General features: G+C 39.8%; 1 protein-coding gene across 5 annotated transcripts in view; it reads right to left on the reverse strand.

Annotated features, from left to right (window-relative positions):
- The window catches only part of NPNT (nephronectin), an 82,259-nt gene extending 62,223 nt beyond the window's left edge, over nt 1-20,036 (reverse strand). For 2 of the 5 annotated variants that reach the window (XM_044224353.1, XM_044224355.1), the window contains exons 1-3: nt 19,850-20,035; nt 15,712-15,812; nt 1,222-1,272 (exon numbers count right to left, since the gene is read on the reverse strand). In XM_044224353.1, coding sequence (XP_044080288.1) covers nt 1,222-1,272; nt 15,712-15,812; nt 19,850-19,920 — 223 coding nt within the window. In that variant the 5' untranslated portion in view covers nt 19,921-20,035. Of the gene's footprint in view, nt 1-1,221; nt 1,273-15,711; nt 15,813-19,849 lie in introns of all 5 variants that reach the window. The other 3 variants (XM_044224350.1, XM_044224352.1, XM_044224354.1) reach the window with 3 other exon arrangements.
- Between the last annotated feature and the right edge of the window lie 4,306 nt (nt 20,037-24,342).

Raw genomic sequence — 24,342 nt, forward strand, 5'->3', positions numbered from 1 at the left:
GGATTAGGGGTGCCAACCCGCCTACAGTTAAAAATCTGTGTGTAACTCTTAATTCCCCCAAAACTTAACTACGAATAGCCTATTGTTGATTGAAAGCCTTACCAATAACATAAACAGTTTTATGCCATATGTGTCATATACTGTGTATTATACATATATGTGCATATGCTATATGTATTATATATTACATGTTATACACTATATACGGTTTTCTTACAATAAAACAAGTTAGAGAAAATGCTACTGGGAAAATTATAAGGAAGAGAAAATACATTTATAGTACTATACTGTATTTTTTTTTTAATCCATGTGTAAGAGTACTCGTGCAAACCTCTCTTGTTCGAGTCAATTGTACTTGTCTTTGGCATTGCCTCCTTAACCTCAGCCCTATCTCTGCTAGTTAATCCTGTGACTCTTAACAGTTTATGAGATATATACATTGAGATTTTTTTAAGTGTCTCTGAACAAAGAAATTCCTTAACTTTTATTTTAGCACTAACAATTTTTTCCCCAAATGTTTTTATTGAAATCCTCTCTTAAAAACATGTGATAGTATCTTTCACCTATCAGTTTAAAGTACATTGGCTTCTTGGCCCCCATTCCATCAAAAAGAATTTCACGTATTTCACCAAAATTTTCCACTAAAGTGCCATAAGGGTGATTCACTAAGTGACATTATTCACTTCCAAAAATATTTTTAAAAAGGAATCGTCTATGTACCAAGCCAATATAACATAAAAACTCATAGGTCTGACTATAACATCTTATATATTTCATACAATAAAAATATTTCTTACCTGAATTTTTCCAAGAAGAATTAGTGAATATGAGATACAATTCCCTCAGGTTAATGATAGGCTGGTGTTAGTAATTTCATTTGGTGGACTTTTTTTTTTTTTTAATTTCCTTCCTTAAGTATTAAAAATATAAACTGTCCTTTAGGTTAAAATGGAGGTCAATTTATTAGATTCATAAGACAGGAGAAAGGAATTATAAACTGAAAGGGAAAAGTTTAATGTAATAACTGAAATGAAATGAACTTGTATAATTATGAACAGAATAAACACATCTCCAAAAAACATAGTTTTCCCCAAAATTGGCAACACAAAAACACAACTAACATTAAGTTTTATTGATAGCTCTGTAAAGTTATTATCTAGAGGTTATGCCTTTCAAGACATAGATTAGCCAAAATTATTTCAAGAAATATGTTCATCTAACCTTTGAGCTGGCACCTTATCCTGGCTAGTCTCTGTCTTAAGACGTAGAAAGCTGCAAAACAAATGTCCAAAAAAAGAAATTCCAGATCTTTTCTCTGTAAGGAGGCTGGACTTGGGTATTTAGCAACTTGTTACATTCCCGGAGACTTACACATATTCAACGCTCAGTGCTTTTCTGAAATAAAAAAAAATCTAGGACATGTTTAAAATAGTAATATTTTAGTCACCATTTTGTCATTCAAAAACATTCTGTAACAAAAATATTGACCAATAATTGAAGTTGTGCTATTCTTTCATAGTCCAAATTCTAAATCAGAGTATTTCGGACCTCTTGCGGCACTGTACCTTCCAATCCAATTTTTCATTTTCAGAATATTAATTTTGGTTCCAAGAGACAGTATCCTTTTATTTAAATGAGTGTTGGACAAAATATCTGAAAAAAATTAAAACTTTGGATCAATTAATAACCAAGGATGGTAGTTTTTTAATTGATAGATCTTTACTTACCTGTTTCTTACATACTTTGTGTTCCCTTTTCTCTCCAACTTTGGGGAGGAAATGTTAAGATTTGTTTTTTCTTTCCTTCCACGGCATTTTCTTCTTGCATGGCTGCTTTGGTTGTCAATAGCAACAAGAATTACCGTGAAAGCTCAGCCATTTCACTTGAAGATACATAAATAACCCAGTTTAACAAAAGTAAATGGAAGAATCTTGAAACAATACTAATCGTGGCTAGGGTTTGACCAGCTTAGAGGTCCTAGAGGTAAGGGAAGAGATGATTTATTACTTCTCTGTGAATTAACACCTTCCCTCTTTAAAGCATAAAATATTCATTTTTATTTTTGATTTGTGCTTTTATTTGCATAAATCAAAGTTAGGTGAATGAAGCCTTCTTTGGGATAATAGCAGAAGAGAAATAGTCCAAGACCAAATTGATTCAATTAAAGTAATAATTTAACTATTGATCCAGAATGATTGTTCTGTATTTTTCAAGGCCCACATATTATTATATATACATATATATCTGTTTGTTAGAGGTTTTTTTTCCACATTGATTAGGTTCATAACAAATTAGTGTTTTGTATCTATTGTTATTTATGTTGTTAATTTTAAAAGAACTCACCATATCTTGATGTTAACACATTTCTTAAAATAGAATAATGAAATATATCAAGTACAATCTTAGCAAAAAGCTGAAAGTAAATCAAAGCATAAATTGCAAATGACATTCTGGATCACATATTAAGGAAAACCAGTTATGGTTAGGTATTAAAAGGGAAAATATAAAAGGATACCGTTTCTTTAATACTCTTTAGTTGCCAATTTTGAATAATCTAATTTATCAAGAAAAATACATTAAATGGTTTTAAATAAAGGTAAACAATAAAGAATAGCAAACATCATTATTTTCTAACTAGTTACATTAATACTAAGCAGCCAAACAGTTCTGTATAGTTTATTTTTGTCTTATAATATCTTAAAGTTGGGTCACATTTCTCCTACTTAATATAAATCAGCCTTGACACACACAGATTTAGTAAATTTTATGGTATCAATATGTGTGTCCATTAAATAAGATTTCTAGCATGAAATTTTAGCCCATGTCACCTATTTTTAAATTTGCATTTTAAAACTATACAAAACTGCATTTTAAATCAAAGCAATGTTAAACCCAGAGTTGATTATTTCCAAGAAGGTTCTGAGGTCTATTTTCTATTGATGCATAAGGAAATTTTCACAGGCAGTGGTCACCATAATTTTTGTGAAAGCTGCCCCAAATAAATACCCTACATGTATTTTTTATGGTATAAACTCCATTGTAAGAAGTGCTAAAATAGGATTCATTAGTAGCAAATAATGTAGAAAAATCTGTCCCATCATTTCCTGATACTGTTTCTCACAGCCACTGTTAACAGCCACAATAGTAAACACATGCGACTTTGACAGCAAAGCCACTCAAGTTTAGGAGTTTAGACCTCTCTCCTGTGACCTGCCCCGAACCACTGCTTCAGTTCATCTGAATGCTGATACCATGCACTTTGCTGAGGGCTCTAACCAATAACAGGCATGGTTAAAAATAACAAGCAGTCTGATGCTTTTATGAAATTGTGAGAAACTAAGTCTAATAATTCAATTAAATCTAGCTAACTAAATCTGGTGAAACTAAACCATTTGGAGATTAGTTTTCCTAGCCTGCAAAACACAGGTTTTCAGAATTGAAATTGGACATTTAAAAAAATGAGGGCTAAGAAAGCCCTAAGGAACTGGCCCCATCTATTATCCACAGGTATGCCTATCTGCTAGAATACAGTTTACTGTAAATTTAATTATAAAATGCCTAAATGTTAGGCCAAGCACAACCTTTGAAAAGGAAATAATTAAATACCCCAGACTAACAGGAAGATAAAATTACCACATGCTCCAGATAGGAGTCACACATGCCTCTTAAGCAAAGAGCACAGCCTGACATATGCACATTTTCACAGGAGACAAATGCCAGGTACATGCATGAAAGGGAAAGGTCCTGCCTGACCCTGTCCTCCTACCTCCCAACCATAATCTGCAGCTAGGAAAAGTAGTAGCTCTAAAAATTTCTCTACACCCCAACCTTAAATTTCATGCTGTATTTCTCATTGTCAAAAAATTTATATTAGCCCAGGAAACTCTATTCATAGACAACTACCCAATGCCAGATATTTAAGACACCAAGATCCAGGACAAGAGATCCCATGAATAGCATTTTAAGTATTTTGGATAATCCTAACTTTCAGACCATTACTTTTTAAGTATTAGAGCTATAGAATTCATCAGAATCCAACAGAAGATTAGAGAACAGAACATATCTACAAATTATTTACTTATAGTTTTCCCCCAATTCCCCAAATAGTTTCCAAAAAAAAAAAAAAATTCTGCATTAGTTGGGAATGTCTATATATGGGAATGTCTTAATTCTTGCCCATAGATACATGATGAACCTTTTAATTCACTGATGATTTTAAAACTCAATCCAGAATAAGTAAAAATAAAAATCCAAGGGACAAAGGACTTTGAACCACCATTATCTATGTGAAACACCATGAAGTATTTATGTAATCATATGGATATGGGACAATTTATCCAGTAGAAACTATTACCATAGTAAATGTGTATGATATGAAATCAGCTATAAATACCCATGCATGTTAAAAAATATATATATATACACACACATACACATACAGCTAAGTGTGAGCTGCAATTTGTGTTTCTTCTATTTGCTATTTGTTGGCATGCAAACATTTGGCAGGTAATTATTAAGCACTTACAAATCTTAATTTTGAAATGAAAGAGTACCACAGGCTTTAGAAAAATATTTTGGGTGGCAGGAAGCTTATATTTGGATAGTCTATCTGTGGAACTAGTTTCTGTAAATGTCACAACACATACCTTTGACCATTTAGGGATCTCTCCTAGAAACTGAGTTTGAGAACCCTAATGTATGAAAATAAGGCAAATATTTTTGAAAAACAACATAATTTTGGACAAGGTAAGCATAAATTGAGAAATTTCCAATTGTTTCTTCCTTTGTGTATACCAGTGTAAATTTAATCCACGATGACATATTTCCTAAAATCTGACCATAAATCAATACTATCTATAAAAGGCAACCCCAACCTTGTGATAGGATGATGTTACAATAGCAAAACGTGTCAGCTCTGGAGAATTTATATCAGTAATCTACAGAATGGTTAAAAAGATACTGACCAAATGAAGTGTTCCATTTTAAAATTTAATTGACTCTAGGTTATCCACATGCAAATAACTGATGGCAAATCCTTAGTCTCAAACTGCCTCTCCCTGTACATCTAGTACATAAACAAGGATGTCTCTCTAGCCTTTAGTCAGTGTATGGTGGAAAATGAGGGTCTCTAATAAATTATAAATTTTTAAATTTATAATGAATATATAAATAAATAAGGGGTTTTTTTCTTCAAAGTCTACTGTATTCTAAAGCCAAGAAATTGCTTTGCCTATTCATATCTTTTTCCTTGCATAATGACAATAACAAGTTCACTTCACATTGTTTATTATTAGACTAAGTTAGAAATAAAATTGTTGAGAGAATCTATGAAAGAATATGGAATGAACACATAGATATCTGGCACTATTTTACCACACATAATAACATTTTATCCGATTAAGGCTTTAATGTATTCTTTTATGCTGGCTTTATTAGTAATTTTATTAGAAAATTCTATTATGACCACAATTATCTCTTTAATTATGCACTACTATTAATTAAATGATGATATCAGAAAGCTGAAAACCTTTATAGCATTAAAACATAAAATTTATTTAATTTGATATTATTTAACTGAACTCTATACTTTGTAACACATCAATTTTTAGTAACTGGGTATATATTTTGCAACTAATTTGTCCTGGTAGATTTCCAAGAATGCACTGTGAATCACAATAGGCTATGCTACTAACGTTTTACTATGGTTGTAGTGACTGATATCATTTTGAAATTTTTTCAAGCCAAATTATTTTGGCTGCATTCTATTATCTTTGATAACGGATTATGTATTTGTTCCCATGACAGAATAGAAGGTTTGGGCTCTAAAATGTAAACTCCTTAGCTCCTTTCTAGGTTGACTGACACAGGATAACAATTCTCAACAATTCTCCTGGGTGGTCAGATCTCTGAGAAGAGCCATTTAAAGCCTCTGCTTTCTTTCTCTGCTTCTCCCAAGGAAACGAGGTACTTCCTGGATTAGTGTCCTCTCAAGACACACACTGAGCTATCTTGCTTTGAGAGACAGGCTCTCTAAGGACATGTGTCTATCAGTGTTTCAGGTTCCAGTGATCCTGGGACTTCATGACTTCAGGAGAACCAGTGCTTCCTTACACCCCAGCGAAAAGGAGCTAAATTTGAAGCTGGTTAGGAACATGAAGAATACCTACCATGGATTCTGCTTTGAGTCTATTCAGGCCTAAGAGGCTTATTTAAAGCAGTCCTTCATGAGATCCAGGGAAACTGGGATAACAACTAAGGGTCATTTGGGCTCCTCTGCATATCTGTAACAATCCAGAGCTTTGGGGGAAATGAGCACTGGTCAAGGAGTTTGTTGTTTTGGGGTTCACTGGCCCTATTTCATGCAACAGCTCAAGTAGGAGAAATGATGCCTAGAGGCAATCTTTACGCCTTATCTCTTATTCAAAGCCATAATTTGCTTAGAGATGAATAAGACCATAGCAAAATGGTGATGAACTTTTATACTGATACCAATGAATACAAAAATAACTCATACAAGATTGATATTAAAAAATTCTCCCACTGATTTATTGACAGAACCTCCTTATACTGGATCACAGGAGATATCTATCTACACTCCAATCACGACGACTCTGGATACACACTGTACCAAGTGTTGACTGATGTTTAAAATACATGAAAGGAAGGAAAGAAATATAAAGTGGGGGGGGGTATGGGCTAGACTTTAATAATACAGGAAACTTCAGGATGTTGTTAGGGATCCTAACTTAAAACTGCCTTTTCTAACCTGGAATTGTCCATTAAGCCCTAAAGAGTTCATGAATCACAGCTATTCTGAGCTGGATTGAGCAGAGATATCAGAAAGCTAATGTGTAGATAATGCTTCTTAAACTTCCATGAACTGCACTGTTAGAGTAGGGGGGTGCCTCATCTTAGATCAGAGCATCTTCTAGGGAAACAGCTCTGTACAACCACCACTGGCTTCATGACAAATGTTGCTATGGCCCCTTCCCCTCCACCATTCACTCCCACTCCGTTAAGGACCACATGAAAGTCTTCTTTCAGAACTACATGTGGGAAAACCCATAATTTCCCCCAAATAACTGGTCTGATTTTCCCCTAACAAACATCATGAATTATATGAGCAGTAACACTTTTCTTTTTCTGTTGGCTACCAGAAGCTAACAGCGACATTACAAGACATAGTTAGGATCCTATGCCTGACATATCTACATGTCAATAACTCTCCTCCTGCCAGCTTACCTTTTATTCTCTCCTTTTTTTCCCCTCCCCCAGCCCTCGTTAATTCTGTTTTCCTATTTTATTGCATGCATTCCTGACAGCCACTTCATATCCTCCCCCAAACAAAGTAAAATATAAACAAAAAGAAACAAAGGAACAAATTCTATTTCTCTTTTAAACTATCTTCTCAAGGCATCAAAAATAAAATGTGGCTGAACAGAAGGTTTCCACTGTGCAATATTATCCATGATTTAATCTCCTTTAAGTGACATATTTTATAGAAGATGATTTATAAAAATGAGTTCTTCAATTACTGTACTTCCATAAAAATAGAATGTCCCTATAAATCTCCCACATCCAAACGTATATAACAGTGATGATGAATATGCAAAGATATTGACTACAGCACGTTCATAAAACCAAAATACTGAAAATCACCTAAATATGCACAAATAAGAATTTTTAAATTAATTAGGTATTTACATCTGGTGAGGTATTATACAGCCATTTAAAAGAATGAGTCAGGGGCGCCTGGGTGGTTCAGTGGGTTAAGCCTCAGCCTTTGGCTCAGGCCCTGGTCTCAGGATCCTGGGATCGAGTCCTGCATCAGGCTCTCTGCTCAGCAAGGAGCCTGCTTCCCCCACCCCCCCGCTGCCTGCCTCTCTGCCTGCTTGTGATCTTTGTCGAATAAATAAAATCTTTAAAAAAAATAACAAAAGAATGAGTCAGGTTTACATGAACTGATAAGGTCTGTTATCTAAAATGTGAGACATGAAAAAAGAAAACACAGAATAGTTCTTACTTTATGCTATCAATTTATAAACAAGAATAAGTTGCAAATGCTTACAAATCTCCGCAAAAAAGCAGTAAGAAACTGTTCCAGGGATTGGAATTAGGTGTCAGGGAAACAGGGAAGTTAGAAAGACTTACCTTCACTACCTTCTCTCTCTCTTCAAGTCTTTTAATTTTTCACTTAGTCATGCATTTATTTTGTTAAGCAAAATGATTTTTAAGACATAATTAAGATAAAGATTAGAATCACTAATGGAAAAGTTATGCCTTGATTGTCTTAAAGTCATTTTATTAAAGTATTTTGACACAACAATATTTTAATGTTTCCTGAAAATCTTTTTATAACAGGTCTCCCAAAAAACTTTATTCAGACACCAAAATTCTACATAATCCTCCCTAATAATAAAAAAGAAAATCCTCTATACAATGTGATAAAAATTATGACTGACCTATAAATAAAAGGTCAATGAATTAAGCAATTCTTTAAAGAATGTGTAAATCCTTCTTACAAGTAAAAAGGACCTCACATCCATAAAAAAATACACAGCCAATTGTCAGGATGCCAGGTAGAAATCCTGGCAAATGGACAAACCACATTCCATCTTCCCAGTATGAGCCAGCTGCCTCTGTTCCCAGAGGAAACGGAAGAAAAAGGGGGACAAAGGTCCTTCACTGACCTACCAGAGGGGCTTTTGGGAGAAACAGGAGGGATCAGAGTATCCTAGAATTAAGCAACAGATCAGATTCTGGATATGGAATTGCCAGAGCTTTAAGTCAGCACTCCAATCCAGTCTTTTCCATAACTATTCACTACCAAGTAAGAAACCACTTGGCCAGTTGGTCAAAACCACAAACGTATATGCCATTTGATCGCACATAAAAAGTTACCTTGTAGAAATACTAGCACACATTCAAAACAATATTTCTCCATTGTATATTTCAAGGTCACTTATTTTAGAATTGTTTGTATTAGTAAACGATTAGGATCAACACAAATGTCCATCAATAAGAAACTGATTAATAAATTATGATATAGCCATGCAATGGAATACTATAAATCCATTAAAAAAGCAGACTCCTCATGTACTGATGATAAATAAAGCTTTCCAAGACACATTGTTAAGGAAAAGGAGCAATTACAGAACAATGTATACAGTATACTTTCATTTTTGTAAAAGAGATGGGGTAGAGAAGAGAGAGAAATTTGCCCATAAATATATAAAACCTTTCTGAAAGGTACAAAAAAAGCTGATAATGTTCATTGCTCTGAAGAGGGATACTCGAGGAAATAAATGCATTTTTTCTCACAAAGTAAGTATTTTTAAAGGATTGATGGGAAAAAATTTTAAACCTGCATTAAGTTGGTGGGAAAGGGCTGAAACTATGTGTGTGGTGGTGAGGAAGGAGGGGGAGCACCGAGGATGAGGCCATAAGAACCCTCCTCTCCTTCCCTTTCATCTCCCACATGGTGAGTATCTTCCATTACTCACTAAGAGATGCTGCATGCAATCATTCAGCATCACCGGACGATTGCTTTAAAAGCATGCAGTTGAGTAAAATGGACTCAAAATGCAGATAACCTGAACTCTACAGATAAAAAGCACTCTTCAAAAATGCTATTACCCTTGCTATAACAGAGACTAAAGGAGGAAAAACACACCCATGTATTTTGAAGCTTATGGGAAAGTTTTCAAGTAGAAATACAATGTTGCTTCTGGGGCCAGAAGTGCCTGCTTGGTAGCAATGAGTACGCCTGTATTCCTTCACTTTCTCTGGCAGACATCTTTGAGGCCAGGATCTGAAGTCAGATCTAGCAGCAGACCTTGCAGCAACTCGAGTTGTTTCCCTTTCCATGACCTAAACTCCCAGTTTAGGAAGTACCAACGTTTCTAATCCATAAGGGCTAAGACCTCCCCAGATTAATATTAAGAGATGATGGTAGAAAAGGAGTATATCTTAAGAGCATTACATAAATAAAGATCAATTCCAATAGGAGAAAAGATGAAGGAACTAAGTAATTTCTGTGAAACTTAACTTTCAACACTATACATACTCAAAACTACCTGTTTGAAAAGGTCAAACTTCTTCGACACCGATTTTAGTTTGGAATCTACATTCCAAGACCACTTGAAGTTACGGAAAGTACATGGTGTTCTTAAATAAGCTTTTCACAGAAAGAGGTAGTTGAATAATCTTAATCAAAAACTTCACTTCCTCAGGATTTGGAGCAGGTTTAGTGCTAAAAGTAGTTATAGGAGTGCCCACTGCCTTGCTTTTATTCCTACCTGGGGAAAAAACAAACAAAGAAAAAAAAAAAAAAAAACCAGAATCTGCATTACCACCACTCAAAATAGAGAAGGAAGCTAAAATAACATTAAGGCAGTGAAGTGTGCTCAGCCCCATTAAGGTGGCCCCAGGACCTGCTGGCCTTCTGCAACATGGCTCTGGGCAGTATAGCCTACCTGAGACCCCCAGTTATTCCTGGACTAGGTATGGATGGGTCTAAGGAAGATTAATTATAAAATGCAAAACCACATTCAATGGAGGTCATCATAGTTGCTGCCTCAAAATGGAAAGGCATTTACTAGGAATAATCTCTCTGTGAGGGAAACCCTATGGTCTTCAAAGCCAATTCCAGTATTTCTCATTTACTCTAGATTATTTTAAAGAAAGTGTTCAAAATTTAAATAAAGAGAGGTATAATTTATACAATTTTGTGACTAGGGACAGGAAACCAGTATAGGGAGCAAAAATTAATAAATCACGTTCCATTTTCACTATTTTTTGAACCCAGATACAAGTAATGAATAAAACATGAAATTTAAATGTTTCATTTACAAAATCAAAATCTCTGCTTAAACTAATAATCTTTTCATTTGAAATACAGAAATTTAACAATTTGCTCTGTCTTTCAAAGGTCCACATTCCTGAGCCAGTATTATATATTATCCAGCAAAATTATTTAACGACTTCAAAACAGTTTCAGAATAAATTACTGCTTCTCCGTCTCCTGTCGCACTAACCTATACATTTATTTAATATTGATAAGAATTCAAAAGTTTCACTTTCCCTGACAGTTGTACAGTTGTAGCCTTTACTAACCTCAGGGATGGGGTAAGAAGTTTAGAACAAATAAAGCAAAGTCAAACTCCAGATACAGGTTTTACATCTTTCCAAATTTTTCAGAAACATATACCAGAACATCTGCATTTTGCCTGGTTTTAAGGAAAAATGATACAAAATCACCCTAATTCACATATTTCCTTCAGAAACCACAAACTGCTCAGTGATAGTCAAAGAACTCAGAAAATAGCTTTGTTAAAACCTGGAACTTGTTGTATTTTTATTTTTTCTTCACACCTCTAAAAAGTGCCTTCCATAGAAACACTACTGTCATAGCCACATACACAGCCAAATCTGTAAGTCAAGTAAACAGAAAAATAACCATATAGAAATACAATATTTAGGTCCTCTATACTCCTTCTATATTAGGGAAGCTCTTTAAATAGCTAATCAGGTATAACATTAATGACACTCACGTGTCCCAAACTATCTAATGCTTTTAGTTAAGAGTTCCACAGCATACACAGTTGTTTTTTAAAATAAAATACACAAACCTTGAGAAATCGTTTTTTAGAGATCTCCACTTGGTAGGAGAAATTGTTAAAATCATTAAAGTGAAATGTACCATTAATATGATGGGAAAGTGAAGGAATAGAATAATTACAGAACAAGAAACAAGTATTTTGTGACAATCTGAGTAATTAAGATGCAGTGTGTTGTAAATCTGTAACTATCAGTGTTTGTGCTTAAGAAAATCTCACTTTACCACGAAGAGCCACATCAATAGTTGATAAAGATAAAGCTCAAGACAACTGGAAAATCAAGTTTTGAATTCTCAATGCATGGGGACCTATTTATGGGTCAGAATGGAGGTGGGTGGGGGGATGGGTGAAATAGGGAATGGGGATTAAGGAGGACACTTGTGAAAAGTACCAGGTGATGTATGTAAGTGCTGAATCATTATACTGTATACCTGAAACTAACATTACACCGTATGTTAACTAACCGGAATCTAAATAAAAACTTAAAAAAAAAAAAAAGAATATAAAACGAAGAATCAAAGGATAGAAAGAAGGTAAGGGTATGACCTCTAAAAGAACTATGAAAACACAACCTGACTAGGTCCTGCTTTTTGCAACCAGGGAGGAACGTTGGGATAGACTGTCAGGTGGCATGGGCAGGAAGCAGAAGATAGCTCCTATGCATGTCTGGGTCGCATCCTTCCTTCCTCAGTCCCTGAGTGAAGGATGAGAAGTCCAGCTGAATGCGGCTTGTGGCTGGACACCGTGACCAGGAGTGGGGGCTGAGCAATACGAGCTGTATGCAAAGTCAACTGACCCCAAACAAGGCCATGGAAAGGGGAGTAGCAAGCATGTTCTATGTCAATACATCTGCTTGTCTCACAGCAAGAGAGTCAAAACATCTTATATATGCTCGACCAAATGGATTAAACACCAAAGGGTCATGGCACTAGGATATGAGATATAATAAAAATATATATATAATGAGGGTATGGCCTCCCCCACTTACACATCTTCTAAGGGATAAAGTGGGAGCTTCTGTGTCTAGGTGGAGATAGCTTACTTTTGCTTTGCTGAGCTAGTCTGAAGGAAAATTCCTAAGTGAATCGTTGGGAAAAAACAAGAACCAAACCTTTGCTGAGGAAAGGAGAATGCTCCTCATGGGTAAGAACTCTGAAATGATCTGAGGATCGGAAAGACAAAAACAATTTTCACCTTAAATTTCCCAGAAGCTCTTTGGAATCTTTGTAGGTGGTCCATTACCAGGTATAAGAGTTAATGAACAGCGAGGCATTTTTTCCTTGAATAAATGGAGGGACAGAAGTTTCAATTTCATAAAAGCTTCCTTTAAAAACTAATCAGGAGCTTTCTGTTTGTCCCCAACAAGCCTCTGTTTGGTGTTCTTCCTACTTTGAGCTGACCTCTGGCCCCTACATTCCTCTACCTGTTTATAGCAAAACAAAGACAGGGGAGCTCTAAGCTGATGGGAGACATTTGGACCATCTGAGATTCTGGAAAAAACAAAAACAAAAAAACACAAGTAAACATCCATCTTTGAACTTGTTTTTACAACTCTGCCATTTATAATATTAATGGTAATGATCCACCTGGCTTTTACTAATTTAAAAGCATTTTATTTTATTGTACATGGAGAGCCTTGGAATCATTGTTTTTATTTTGGCAGTAAAATGCAAAAATACATTTATCATGCCTAGAAAACAAAGAATCTGATAGCATGGGTATGTCCCATTCCAGAGCACTCTTTCAAAAGCAGTATTTCTTTATATTTCTTTACTTTCATCAAACATATACATAACATTTACTCTGTGCCAGGAACAGCATTAAGTGCTTTATGAATAACTCATTTACACCTCATTTACGGTCCTGTGAGGTATTATACTATTTTATATCCATTTCAGAGATGAGGAAAATAAAGCACAGAGAAGTTGAATGACTTGCTCAAGGTCACACAGCTAAAAGGGGTAGAACTGAAATTTAAACCCAGGCAGTGTAGCTAAAGTCCACTTTCCCCTCCATTACGTTGCCTCTCAAACTTTTCACCAAATCTAAGTTGAGATAAACTGTGATTTATGCAAGATCTTAGACATTTTTATAACATCACCAATCAATGACTTGTCATTGTTACAGCTTCCTCAGATTCTCAAGGAATACAAAGAAAGAAAAGATAAATACAAACAAATATTACACTTCACCACTTTGCGTTCTGTTAGAAGCAAAACAAAGGTATAGAAAATAATAAAACAGTGTCTCATCTCTGCTGGGAAAGCTAGTTTGCTAGGAACTTACTTGGATATTTCAATTCAGTAAGCCACTGTAACTTGGAAAGGTCTTTACGCTCATTCAAATTCAGAGTCACCCAGCTGGCGTATACCAGAGAAAATTTAATTACATGTAAAAAGACAGAACAGCTCAGAGAGGTTCTTTCTGGGGAATTCCACAGTTGATGAACCTCTCAGAGACAGAGGAATTTTCTCCTTGGCATTCTTAGAGTGCATCTGGCAGAGTGCGTACATACTCCTACACCCCTGCACCCCTGCCCCTGTCGAATGCTCTGGCACTCTGCCTCCAGAGAAGGTGTGCTCCAACTGTGCTCAGGGCCTTCTGCCAAAACAGCTTTGTCCTAGGTAGGCCTGGGGGTACTGTGCACACCCCAAAGCACTCCAACCTTCATTTTGGGAGTACCCTGCCAATTAAGGCAGCAAAAGAGGAAATTATCTCCATTCCTGCAAAGAAACTACTCATTTGTTTAAATTTGGGAACAGTGTGTGTGTGTGTCAGGCCAAGAGAAGGGTCCTCTCTTCACCCTTTGATTGTCAAAGCCTGATTGCTCTTCAAATACCCCTCCCTACCCTGGTGGCCTCCAGCTGTGTGAATACTTCCGACACCCTGGTATAATGGGCAGAAGACGACTCCACCAGGTACCGTTCTTCTTTTGGACCATCTTCCCTTAAAAACAATTAACCAGTAGGGCACAGCCGCTTTGCCTAATTTTTTTGTTTACTGGAAACTCGAGTTACCATCATCTCCCCTTATAAAAAGGGTCAATGACCCAACGGTACAAAAGTCTGGCCCAGTGGCTTGCAGGTAACAGACAAACATTAATCCGCTTTCCTGTTCCGTATCCAATGAGGGATGTCAACCCATGACCATTACTCTCCCTCCTCCTCAAAGGAGGGATAGATATGCACAATTCTCAAAGATGAAACCAGCTGTGGGAATTCTTAGCTTTCCTAAACTTAAATCTACCCAGTTGCTCCCGCCTTTAACATGTCTCTAAGGCAAGCTCTGCCCTCTCCAGTTCCAGCCTTCTTCAACCCACCTTTCTATTACTCTAAGCTCCTTTCTCATGAACAATAAAACACTGGGATCTAAGGAATCCAACTTCGTTCCCATCATCTCACCGAACACACCAACCTAGCACAATGCCCCAGAAATTCACTTGATAATTGCAGATTTTCTCATAGGGGAAGTGGAATATAATTTTGAGATCCAGATAAAGTTGCAAAGAACAAATTTCTCAAACTTCCATGTTGTGGCTCTGAATTCTATCATTAAAATATCCATGGAAAAGGTAAAAATCAGTGTTCTGATTTGGCTCTTATTACATGATTAATTCTAGAACTTAAAAATAATGCTTTTTCACAGGTGTTACTTATTATGGTGGGTGGTCCATTTAGAACACAGTCAATACAATCTCACTTCAAAAAAATAAAATAAAAAGGTTTACAAATAGACCACTTTCCACAACAGGTATGGTAAGGATTTTATTAGTGCTATAAGGTTCAGAGTCTGTTTAGTGTAAATACAGTCTAGACTAATTATCTCACCCCTGTCTCAGAGTCTGGAGCAAAGAAAAGGTCTGATGAGAAAAGAGGAGCTGGAAGTACGGGGGACAAATGCTACAATAAGCATCATAGGTGTTTCTCTGAGCACCTTAGGACTGTTGCCTCAGGTTGAGAAGGGGCAAGGAATGTTGGAACCATACCACCAAGTCTTGCTCAGTAGTGAGCCCACTCTTGTGCAGAGTGAAGCCATGTATGATGGTGGAAAGCCGCACCTCTTAGGTGCAAAGTCCCTGGAGGACGATACTTACGCTGACACTGTCCCCAGGACCGGCGGGCCCAGCCCCAGCAGCAGTCAATTCTCCCACCATAACGACACAGGCCAATTGAAGACACTATTTGTCTGGGCCACCTACCAAACAAAAAGATTCAAAATAAATAAAGACACCTTTGAAATTAAAAAATATTTTCCTGTTATTATTTTTTTAAATTAAAGTCATACCCCACAATTTTTGATGAACTCCTTCATGCCTGCAGAAATTTAAGGATAAAACATATTCACGAAAATAGTTCTGCTGTGATCTAATTCCAAATTTCAGAAAGTTAAACACACACACTACACACTACACACAGGAGTATGGGGAAAGGGAGCAGAATACCCTTTTTTTTTTTTTCTCCCAATTTATTTATTTTCAGAAAAACAGTATTCATTATTTTTTCACCACACCCAGTGCTCCATGCAAGCTGTGCCCTCTATAATACCCACCACCTGGTACCCCAACCTCCCACCCCCCCGCCACTTCAAACCCCTCAGACTGTTTTTCAGAGTCCATAGTCTCTCATGGTTCACCTCCCCTTCCAATTTACCCAAATTCCCTACTACTCTCTAACGCCCCTTGTCCTCCATGCTATTGGTTATGCTCCACAAATGAGTGAAACCATATGATAATTGACTCTCTCTGCTTGACTGATTTCACTCAGCATAATCTCTTCCAATCCCGTCCATGTTGCTACAAAAGTTGGATATTCGTCCTTTCTGATGGAGGCATAATACTCCATAGTGTATATGGACCACATCTTCCTTATCCATTCATCCGTTGAAGGGCATCTTGGTTCTTTCCATAGTTTGGCGACTGTGGCCATTGCTGCTATAAACATGGGGGCACAGATGGCCCTTCTTTTCACGACATCTGTATTTTTGGGGTAAATACCCAGGAGTGCAATTGCAGGGTCATAGGGAAGCTCTATTTTTAATTTCTTGAGGAATCTCCACACTGTTCTCCAAAGAGGCTGCACCAACTTGCATTCCCACCAACAGTGTAAGAGGGTTCCCCTTTCTCCACATCCTCTCCAACACATGTTGTTTCCTGTTTTGTTAATTTTGGCCATTCTAACTGGTGTAAGGTGATATCTCAATGTGGTTTTAATTTGAATCTCCCTGAGGGCTAATGATGATGAGCATTTTTTCATGTGTCTGATAGCCATTTGTATTTCTTGATTGGAGAAGTGTCTGTTCATATCTTCTGCCCATTTTTTGATGTGTTTGTCTGTTTCGTGTGGGTTGAGTTTGAGGAGTTCATTATAGATCCTGGATATCAACCTTTTGTCTGTACTGTCATTTGCAAATATCTTCTCCCATTCCGTGGGTTGCCTCTTTGTTTTTTTGACTGTTTCCTTTGCTGTGCAGAAGCTTTTGATTTTGATGAAGTCCCAGAAGTTTATTTTCGCTTTTGTTTCCTTTGCCTTTGGAGACGTATCTTGAAAGAAGTTGCTGTGGCTGATATCGAAGAGATTACTGCCTATGTTCTCCTCTAAGATTCTGATAGATTCCTGTCTCACGTTGAGGTCTTTTATCCATTTTGAGTTGATCTTTGTGTACGGTGTAAGAGAATGGTCGAGTTTCATTCTTCTACATATAGCTGTCCAGTTTTCCCAGCACCATTTATTGAAGAGACTGTCTTTTTTCCACTGTATATTTTTTCCTGTTTTGTCGAAGATTAATTGACCATAGAGTTGAGGGTCCATATCAGGGCTCTCTACTCTGTTCCACTGGTCTATGTGTCTGTTTTTATGCCAGTACCATGCTGTCTTGGTGATCACAGCTTTGTAATAAAGCTTGAAATCAGGTAAGGTGATGCCGCCAGCTTTATTTTTGTTTTTCAACATTTCCTTAGCGATTCGGGGTCTGATTCCATACAAATTTTAGGATTATTTGATCCAGCTCTTTGAAGAATGCCGGTGGAATTTTGATCGGAATGGCATTAAAAGTATAGATTGCTCTAGGCAGTATAGACATTTTAACAATGTTTATTCTTCCGATCCAAGAGCATGGAATGGTCTTCCATCTTTTTGTGTCTTCTTCAATTTCTTTCATGAGTGTTCTATAGTTCCTCAAGTATAGATCCTTTACCTCTTTAGTTAGGTTTATTCCCAGGTATCTTATGGTTCTTGGTGCTATAGTAAATGGAATCGATTCTCTAATTTCCCTTTCTGTATTTTCATTGTTAGTGTATAAGAAAGCCACTGATTTCTGCACACAGAATACCCTTTTTTAAATGGAAAAAGCACCAGCTAAAACCAAGAATTCTCAAGGCTGACAGTCACAAGGTGGCTTCTGAAGCTTGAAATAAAACAGATTCCTCAAAACCCACACCTGTTACGTGGGGGAAAACCAGTTCTGACTGATTTATCATAAACTGAAAAGTATTAAATAATAGGACATGTCAAAGCCAAAAGAAAAAAAATTCTGCCTTTTATTTCTGCCTTGGAAAAGGGCAGAAAGATGGGAGCGTCCTCAAAATCAAATGAATCAGACCTCTCTGCAAGACTCTTTGGCAGAAAATGTTCCCAGAAAAAATAAAACAGTATAAATAAAACCAAGAAGAATTTAAAGGGTAGCTAACATCTCAAGTGTCCTTGGGGTTTGAAACTTTTCTGCATCAACAATTCATGTCATCTTCCTCACTCATGTAAATAAGGGCTAAAAGTATTCAATTTCAGTATATACCAATTTATCCACCAGAATCCACTTTCACACCTTATTTGGTGAATCTTTTCTTTGTTTATATTCACACCTGACTTTCTGCCCCCAGAGGGTCAATGTTTTAATTGGCTGTTTTAAAATTAAAGCTACCTTAAAATCTTGTGCATAACCATGTGATATATTTCCTATTGCAAATGTGTGTGCCAGAAATGCACAACATACCCGACTGTGAGCAAAGAATTGCTTTAATAAAATAAACCAGCCTCTGGCCGCTCCCCACATTTTCTCAAAACACTCCTAATCTTTCCAATTCCTCGTTCTTTTCTCTCCTCCTATGCCCTCAAGCCCAAAGTACAAAATAACCGCGAACTCTGGATTTCCTCCGACCAGGTGGTAAACAAGCGATTGCGCTTTTCCTCCTCAACGCTCCGCTGGCTCCCCCGGTTCCAGTTCCCCTCCAGGTACAAGAAAGCTAATCAATCACGGAACTGATTCGTTCCACGATTACAAGTGAAACAGGTGCGGCTGTCTTTAGGGAGGCGCAGAGGGATACGTGGCGGGGTCAGAGCGGGGATTGGGGGTTCTCTGAAAGAGGAAGACTGCATGGCGGCGTGACCCCGGTTAAAATCTCCGCCGGCTGCTCCAGCCTGGTTCCGCGCGAGCAGCAGCGATCGGCGCTCGGGGCGGGTCTGGTCTCTAATTGCACGGAGGTGGGGTAAGCGAGCACGCCCTCCTGACCCACAGACACACACACACACTCGCCCGAGCGGATCCCGCGGCGGGGCAGAGCGCGCCGCGCGCCGCCGCCAGAGGTGCGGCTGAGTGACAGCGGCGACGGAGCCCGGGTTGTTGGAACCTGTCAGAGCACGCCGCAGCCAGGCTCGCCCCAGGTCCCGGAGCTGTGTGTGCGTGCGTAGCCGTACACAAACACACACGGGGCGCTCCTCACCCCGCCCCAGTCCTTATTTTAAGTCCTCCTTCCTCAAGAAAACCAAGTGCGGAGGCAGACGGGTCCTCCCGGGAAGCCCCATCGCCCCTACGCCCCCGCCCTTTGTGTGAGCGGCCCCGACAGCGTCCAGCCCGGCTTTGGCCCCGCCACCTGAAATTGCGCCGCTCAAAGAGCCGTCTACATCCCACGCGAGAGGTTCCTGGCGGGCGGGGTCCTGGGCATCACCTGGGCTTACGAGGCTAGCCCGCGCCCTCCCAGCCGAGGTGCGGGGCTCCAGGAGCCTTCCCACTCCTCCCCTGGCCCCAGTCCCCGAGCCGGAGCCGCGGCTGGGCTCCCGGACTCTCAGGGGGGCGCCCTCCCCAGCCTGGGACGGCCACAGGTTGCGAGAGCGGTTCGACGGCTCTCCTCCCGCCGACGCCCAACTTCTGGCCGCGCAACGCGGCGGGGAGAGGGGACCCCAGCACCGCGAGCGCGAAATTAGCGCTAGAAGAAGAGGGCGCCCCGTGGCCCCACTCACCTCACGTCGAACTCGGCGGCCGCCTGCAGGTAGAGAGAGGAGCCGAGCACCAGCGCCAGGAGGAAATCCATGACGGGCGGCGAATCGCGGGCGGCAGCGCCACTGCGCGCGGGGAACAGGTTGGGGGTGCTAGGCGCGGAGGAGAGAGGCGCTCGTCTCCTTGGCTCCGGGCGGAGTGCGGGCGCCGCCGCGACTGCAGCTGCTGTCGGAAGAGAGCGGCGCGGCGCTCAGCCGGGGCAGGTCTGCGGCGCGACGCCGGGAGCCCCCTCTGGCTCCCTCCCCTCGAGGGGAGGTGCTGCAGGGGGAGCTGCGCCGCCCGCGGGGAGGGGCGCAGGGGGCGGGGGGCGCGCGTGCGCCGGCCTTGCCGCCTTCGCAGCGCAGGGCCGCGGGTGAGGCCGCTTGGCCCCTCGGCGGGAAGATCGGGAGCCGGAGCGCCGAGGGAAGCGGCGTCTCTTGAGAGCCAGCCAAGTGGGGCGAGCGCCAGGCTGCGAGGAAAGTTGCAAGCCCGGCCTGGGCGAGGGAACGCAGGGCGCTCCACAGGAAAGGGTGAGCCGAGGAGGGAAGGGGCCCGGGGCGTAGGTGCGCGCTCCGCGGGTTCCGCCCGAACAGGTGGTGACCGCAGGGGCGAGCCTTGGCTTCCACCGGAGGGCGGAGAAGCCGGAGACGGGAGATGTTTCTGGGGCAGGAGCTGAGCAGTGTCTACACGGAGTGAAACCACAGCACGACTGACGACTTGGACAAATTAGCGGAGGCAAACTCCGGGAGTTTGCTTCTCCCGCAGAGTTGGCAAAGGCTTGTTTTTTATTTTGTAACCAACCGAAAGAAATGTTTGGCTCTCCAGTCGAGTTTTGTAGAAGGAACGTGCAGACTGTTTCTATCTCTGCCAGCTCAACCTCGAGCATTTAGAAGAATAGCAACGGCTGCCCCTCCAGGGGCACGTACAGGCCAGAGAGGGCGGGCTGTAACTACTTAGCAGTCTGTGGTGTCTGATCCTGGGGAGAACATTTAGAAACCATTTTAAACAATCATTCTGTTATTGCAGAGTAAATAATAATAATAATAATGTACTACGACTATTCAAATGAAAATACACAACGATCATCCTAAAATGCATGTTAAAATATTTTCCATTGAGTCACCCCTCTTCTCAAACCCTGTCCCAGTAACTTCCTGGTGCAGAGATGTGCCATCACTCATATCTCTCAGACCTTGTCTCCTGTTCTCACGCTTCCCCTAGCCCATGACTTCCTTGCCTTTCTCACAGCCTCCAGGTATGCGTGCCCCTGCCTTTGAGCCATTGACTGGCTGATACTTCTGCCGGGCCCAGATATCTGTGTTGGTTCACATTCTCACTTCTTCAGGCTTTGCTTAAATGTCACCTCTTTGAGGAATCCAACCGTGACCACCCAAATTTAAAGTTGTCCCCTCAGGATGCCCCATGATTTGGTCTACTTTGTCTTTGCTCCATACCCCTGGTCTTCCAGCATCCTGTATAATTTGTTTCCTGATTGTATGTCTTCTTTCTGCTAGAATGCAAACTCTTCAAGGGGTCTAGTTAGTGCCTCTTTGTTAGTGCCTAGAACAGTGCCTAGCACGTAGTAGGTGCTCATAAATATTTGTTGAATGAGTTTGTTACATTACAAACCTTTTTTCTATCTTTGTTTTCTTTTTGGGAGTTCTCCAACTTCAAATTTTTAATGGAAAGTTCTGTGGCAGGGTGATCTCACTATCCACATTTCTTGGTGTGTATAAAAACAGGAATTTTATGCAAGAAAAGGAAAAATAATGGTTTCAACTTAAACGACTCTTTGATTTCCAAGTTGTTTTCTGTTAGCAAAACAAGTTTCTATTTTAATCTCAGGAAATATCCATGCCAATTCAGGCTTGGGACATTATTTTAGGCAAACAGCTTGGTGTCATCTATTTCAGATCTTTCTAATGAAGTCCAAAAATGTAGGAGTCAAAATATTTTTTCTGCAGAAAATCAAATTTTTGTAAGTGTAATGTAGGCTTGGTTCCAGGCTCCAGCGGCTACTCCTTAGCCATTTTCTTTGTTTATTGATTCCTGGATTGGATTTGCAAAGACGCTCTAACAGAGCAATGGATGGGTATCAAGAAGGGGCTAACCTATAGGCTAAAAGCTGGAGATAGAAGGAAAGGAGGATAGGTGACAGGTGAAAACAGGACGGTATCTGAAGCAAAATGTAATGCCTCATCAGCAGGCCTTTTAACATTTTTTCCCCTATCTTTTTCTTTGGCTTAGAAAACACTCCATTCATCTGCCTTCTTCATTTAGACGATCCACTTGCCCTTTGGATCCAAGTTTGGCTGACATTTACCCAGGAAGCCTTTTCTGAGTCTTTTGCTAGGCTGAGACTCTTGTGGTATAATTACAACATTATGCATCCCATACCATCACTTCAAAAGCAGTGTGTGTTTCATACATTGCTCCTCTACCACTCGGAGTTCTCTGAGACAGTGACCAATAGGAAGGCACAAGTCCCGGCACAAGGTTTAAATTCAGTAAATATTAAATGTTGTATTGGATTGAATTAATTCTTCTTGGTGAACTTTAACTTCTCCCCTGAGTCTGCAGAAGCTGATTAGATCAGTCTCTGTTGAATCGTGGAATGAGGAGATGCTAAAGGATTTCCAAGGTCTACCTGGTTAGTACGCTGCAGCTCTGGCCCCCATTCCTGAAACGAGGTGAAGTCCCCATGGGAGTGACAGTCCTGAACAGTCTTGAACACAACCAGCTCAAAACCGTTTGCCTTTCACCATATCTGTACTTTTCCAACAGGACAACTTTTAGGTTAGGTTTCCCACCGGATAATGCCACCTTGCAAGTACTAATTGCAGTGTTCTCACTCACAGATAATTATCACTAATCACAATGTGATACAGATAAATAACAAAATAGGATCACCCAAGCACAACTTCAGACACTTGGACGTTTAGAGACTCTCCACTGTTTTGTCTTTATTTTTTTTTTCAACAAATATTTATTGAGAGCATACAACGTATTGGCCATTTCTTGGTACTGGGACTTCTGCTGGGAAAGAGACAAGCTTGTGCCCTGAGAGTGTTTACACTGGAGGGGGTGAGGGGTGTCGAGGAATAAGTGCTGTGAAGAGAGGATCAAGGTATGAAGAGAGGGTAGAGGAAAGATAAGCTGATAGGAGATGGGGTGGGATTTTAGGTAGAGTGATTTGGTCCCCTCTGGAGAGGTGACATTTAAGGAGAGACTGAATAAGGTGATGGTGTTTTGTGAGATGGTGTCCGGGCAGGGGCCAGAGAAAATGTGTGTCTTCTATCAAGTTCTCATGGTGGCTCTCAGCAAGCTCTTTCTCCCCCTATCCCAAATACAGTGGTGGCATAAGGACAGGATACCTGCTTTAAGAACTCCTATTAAGAAAAGGGACGAGGGACGCCTGGGTGGCTCAGTTGGTTAAGCCGCTGCCTTCAGCTCAGATCATAATTCCAGAATCCTGGGATCGAGTCCCATGTGGGGGTTCCTTGCTCAGCAGGGAGTCTGCTTCTCTCTCTGCCTCTGCCTGCTTGTACTTTCTCTCTCTCTCTCTCTCTGACAAATAAATAAATACATAAAATCTTTTTTTAAAAAAAAAAAAAGAAAGAAAGAAAAGAAAAGGGAAGAATGAGGAGCACGCAACTGCCTGTTCACTGCAGTTTTGACCCCAAGCTGAGCAAGAATTATGGTGATTCTCTGCTCCAACAGCAGAAGAAATGCCTTGGTCAGAAAGTCGGGTCACCTCTGTTTCTCCAACTGTGTTGATTCATCTTCCATGGCCACACCAGGAAGGACTGTTGGAACATATGTCTTCTTTCTAGGCTATCCATCATTCACAGCTCTTTGTCTACTGGTACAAACTTAAGGGTCTGAGTGTTGCTTTGAGGGGCTAACAGAGACAGACAGATATTTGCAGACCAGATTCATGGTTTCCTTGGCTACCAGATTTCTTTAAAACCCCAATAGGCATCTGATCTAATTGTTTCCAGTCAGTTCCCTTGTACCAACACCCATAACCAAAATCTTTTCGACTCCTAGTTCTGAAACCCGCTTTAATTCTTTGCTTCCCTGTGTCCATACCTTACTCTCTCATCTTAATGGAGGCCACCTTGAAGCGAGCTGAAATAAGAGGGTTGTTTGGAAGGGCAACACCCTGACTATGATCCTTGCCACAAAGCTTAGAACCCTATATTGATATTAATGTTTGAGGCATCAAAGCTGTTGTCTTTTTCAATCCTAGGAGGCCCTTAATTTCTGGACATTCTCATTTTCTTTGCATTCCTGCTTGCAGAGAAACCAGTTTTTGGCCGAGCTCATCTCTTTCTTAAAGTGCCTTGTCAGAGCAACAAGGAGCAGTGAAATACACTAACATTTTCATTTTTTACAAAGATATTCCCTAATGTTATGTCCTTCACGTAATCATCAGTAATGATTTTATGAAATAGTGTGTCTAGGGCCTTTCCAG

Source organism: Neovison vison, chromosome 11 (genome assembly GCF_020171115.1).
Source record: "Neovison vison isolate M4711 chromosome 11, ASM_NN_V1, whole genome shotgun sequence".
NCBI classification, from domain to species: Eukaryota; Metazoa; Chordata; class Mammalia; order Carnivora; family Mustelidae; genus Neogale; species Neogale vison.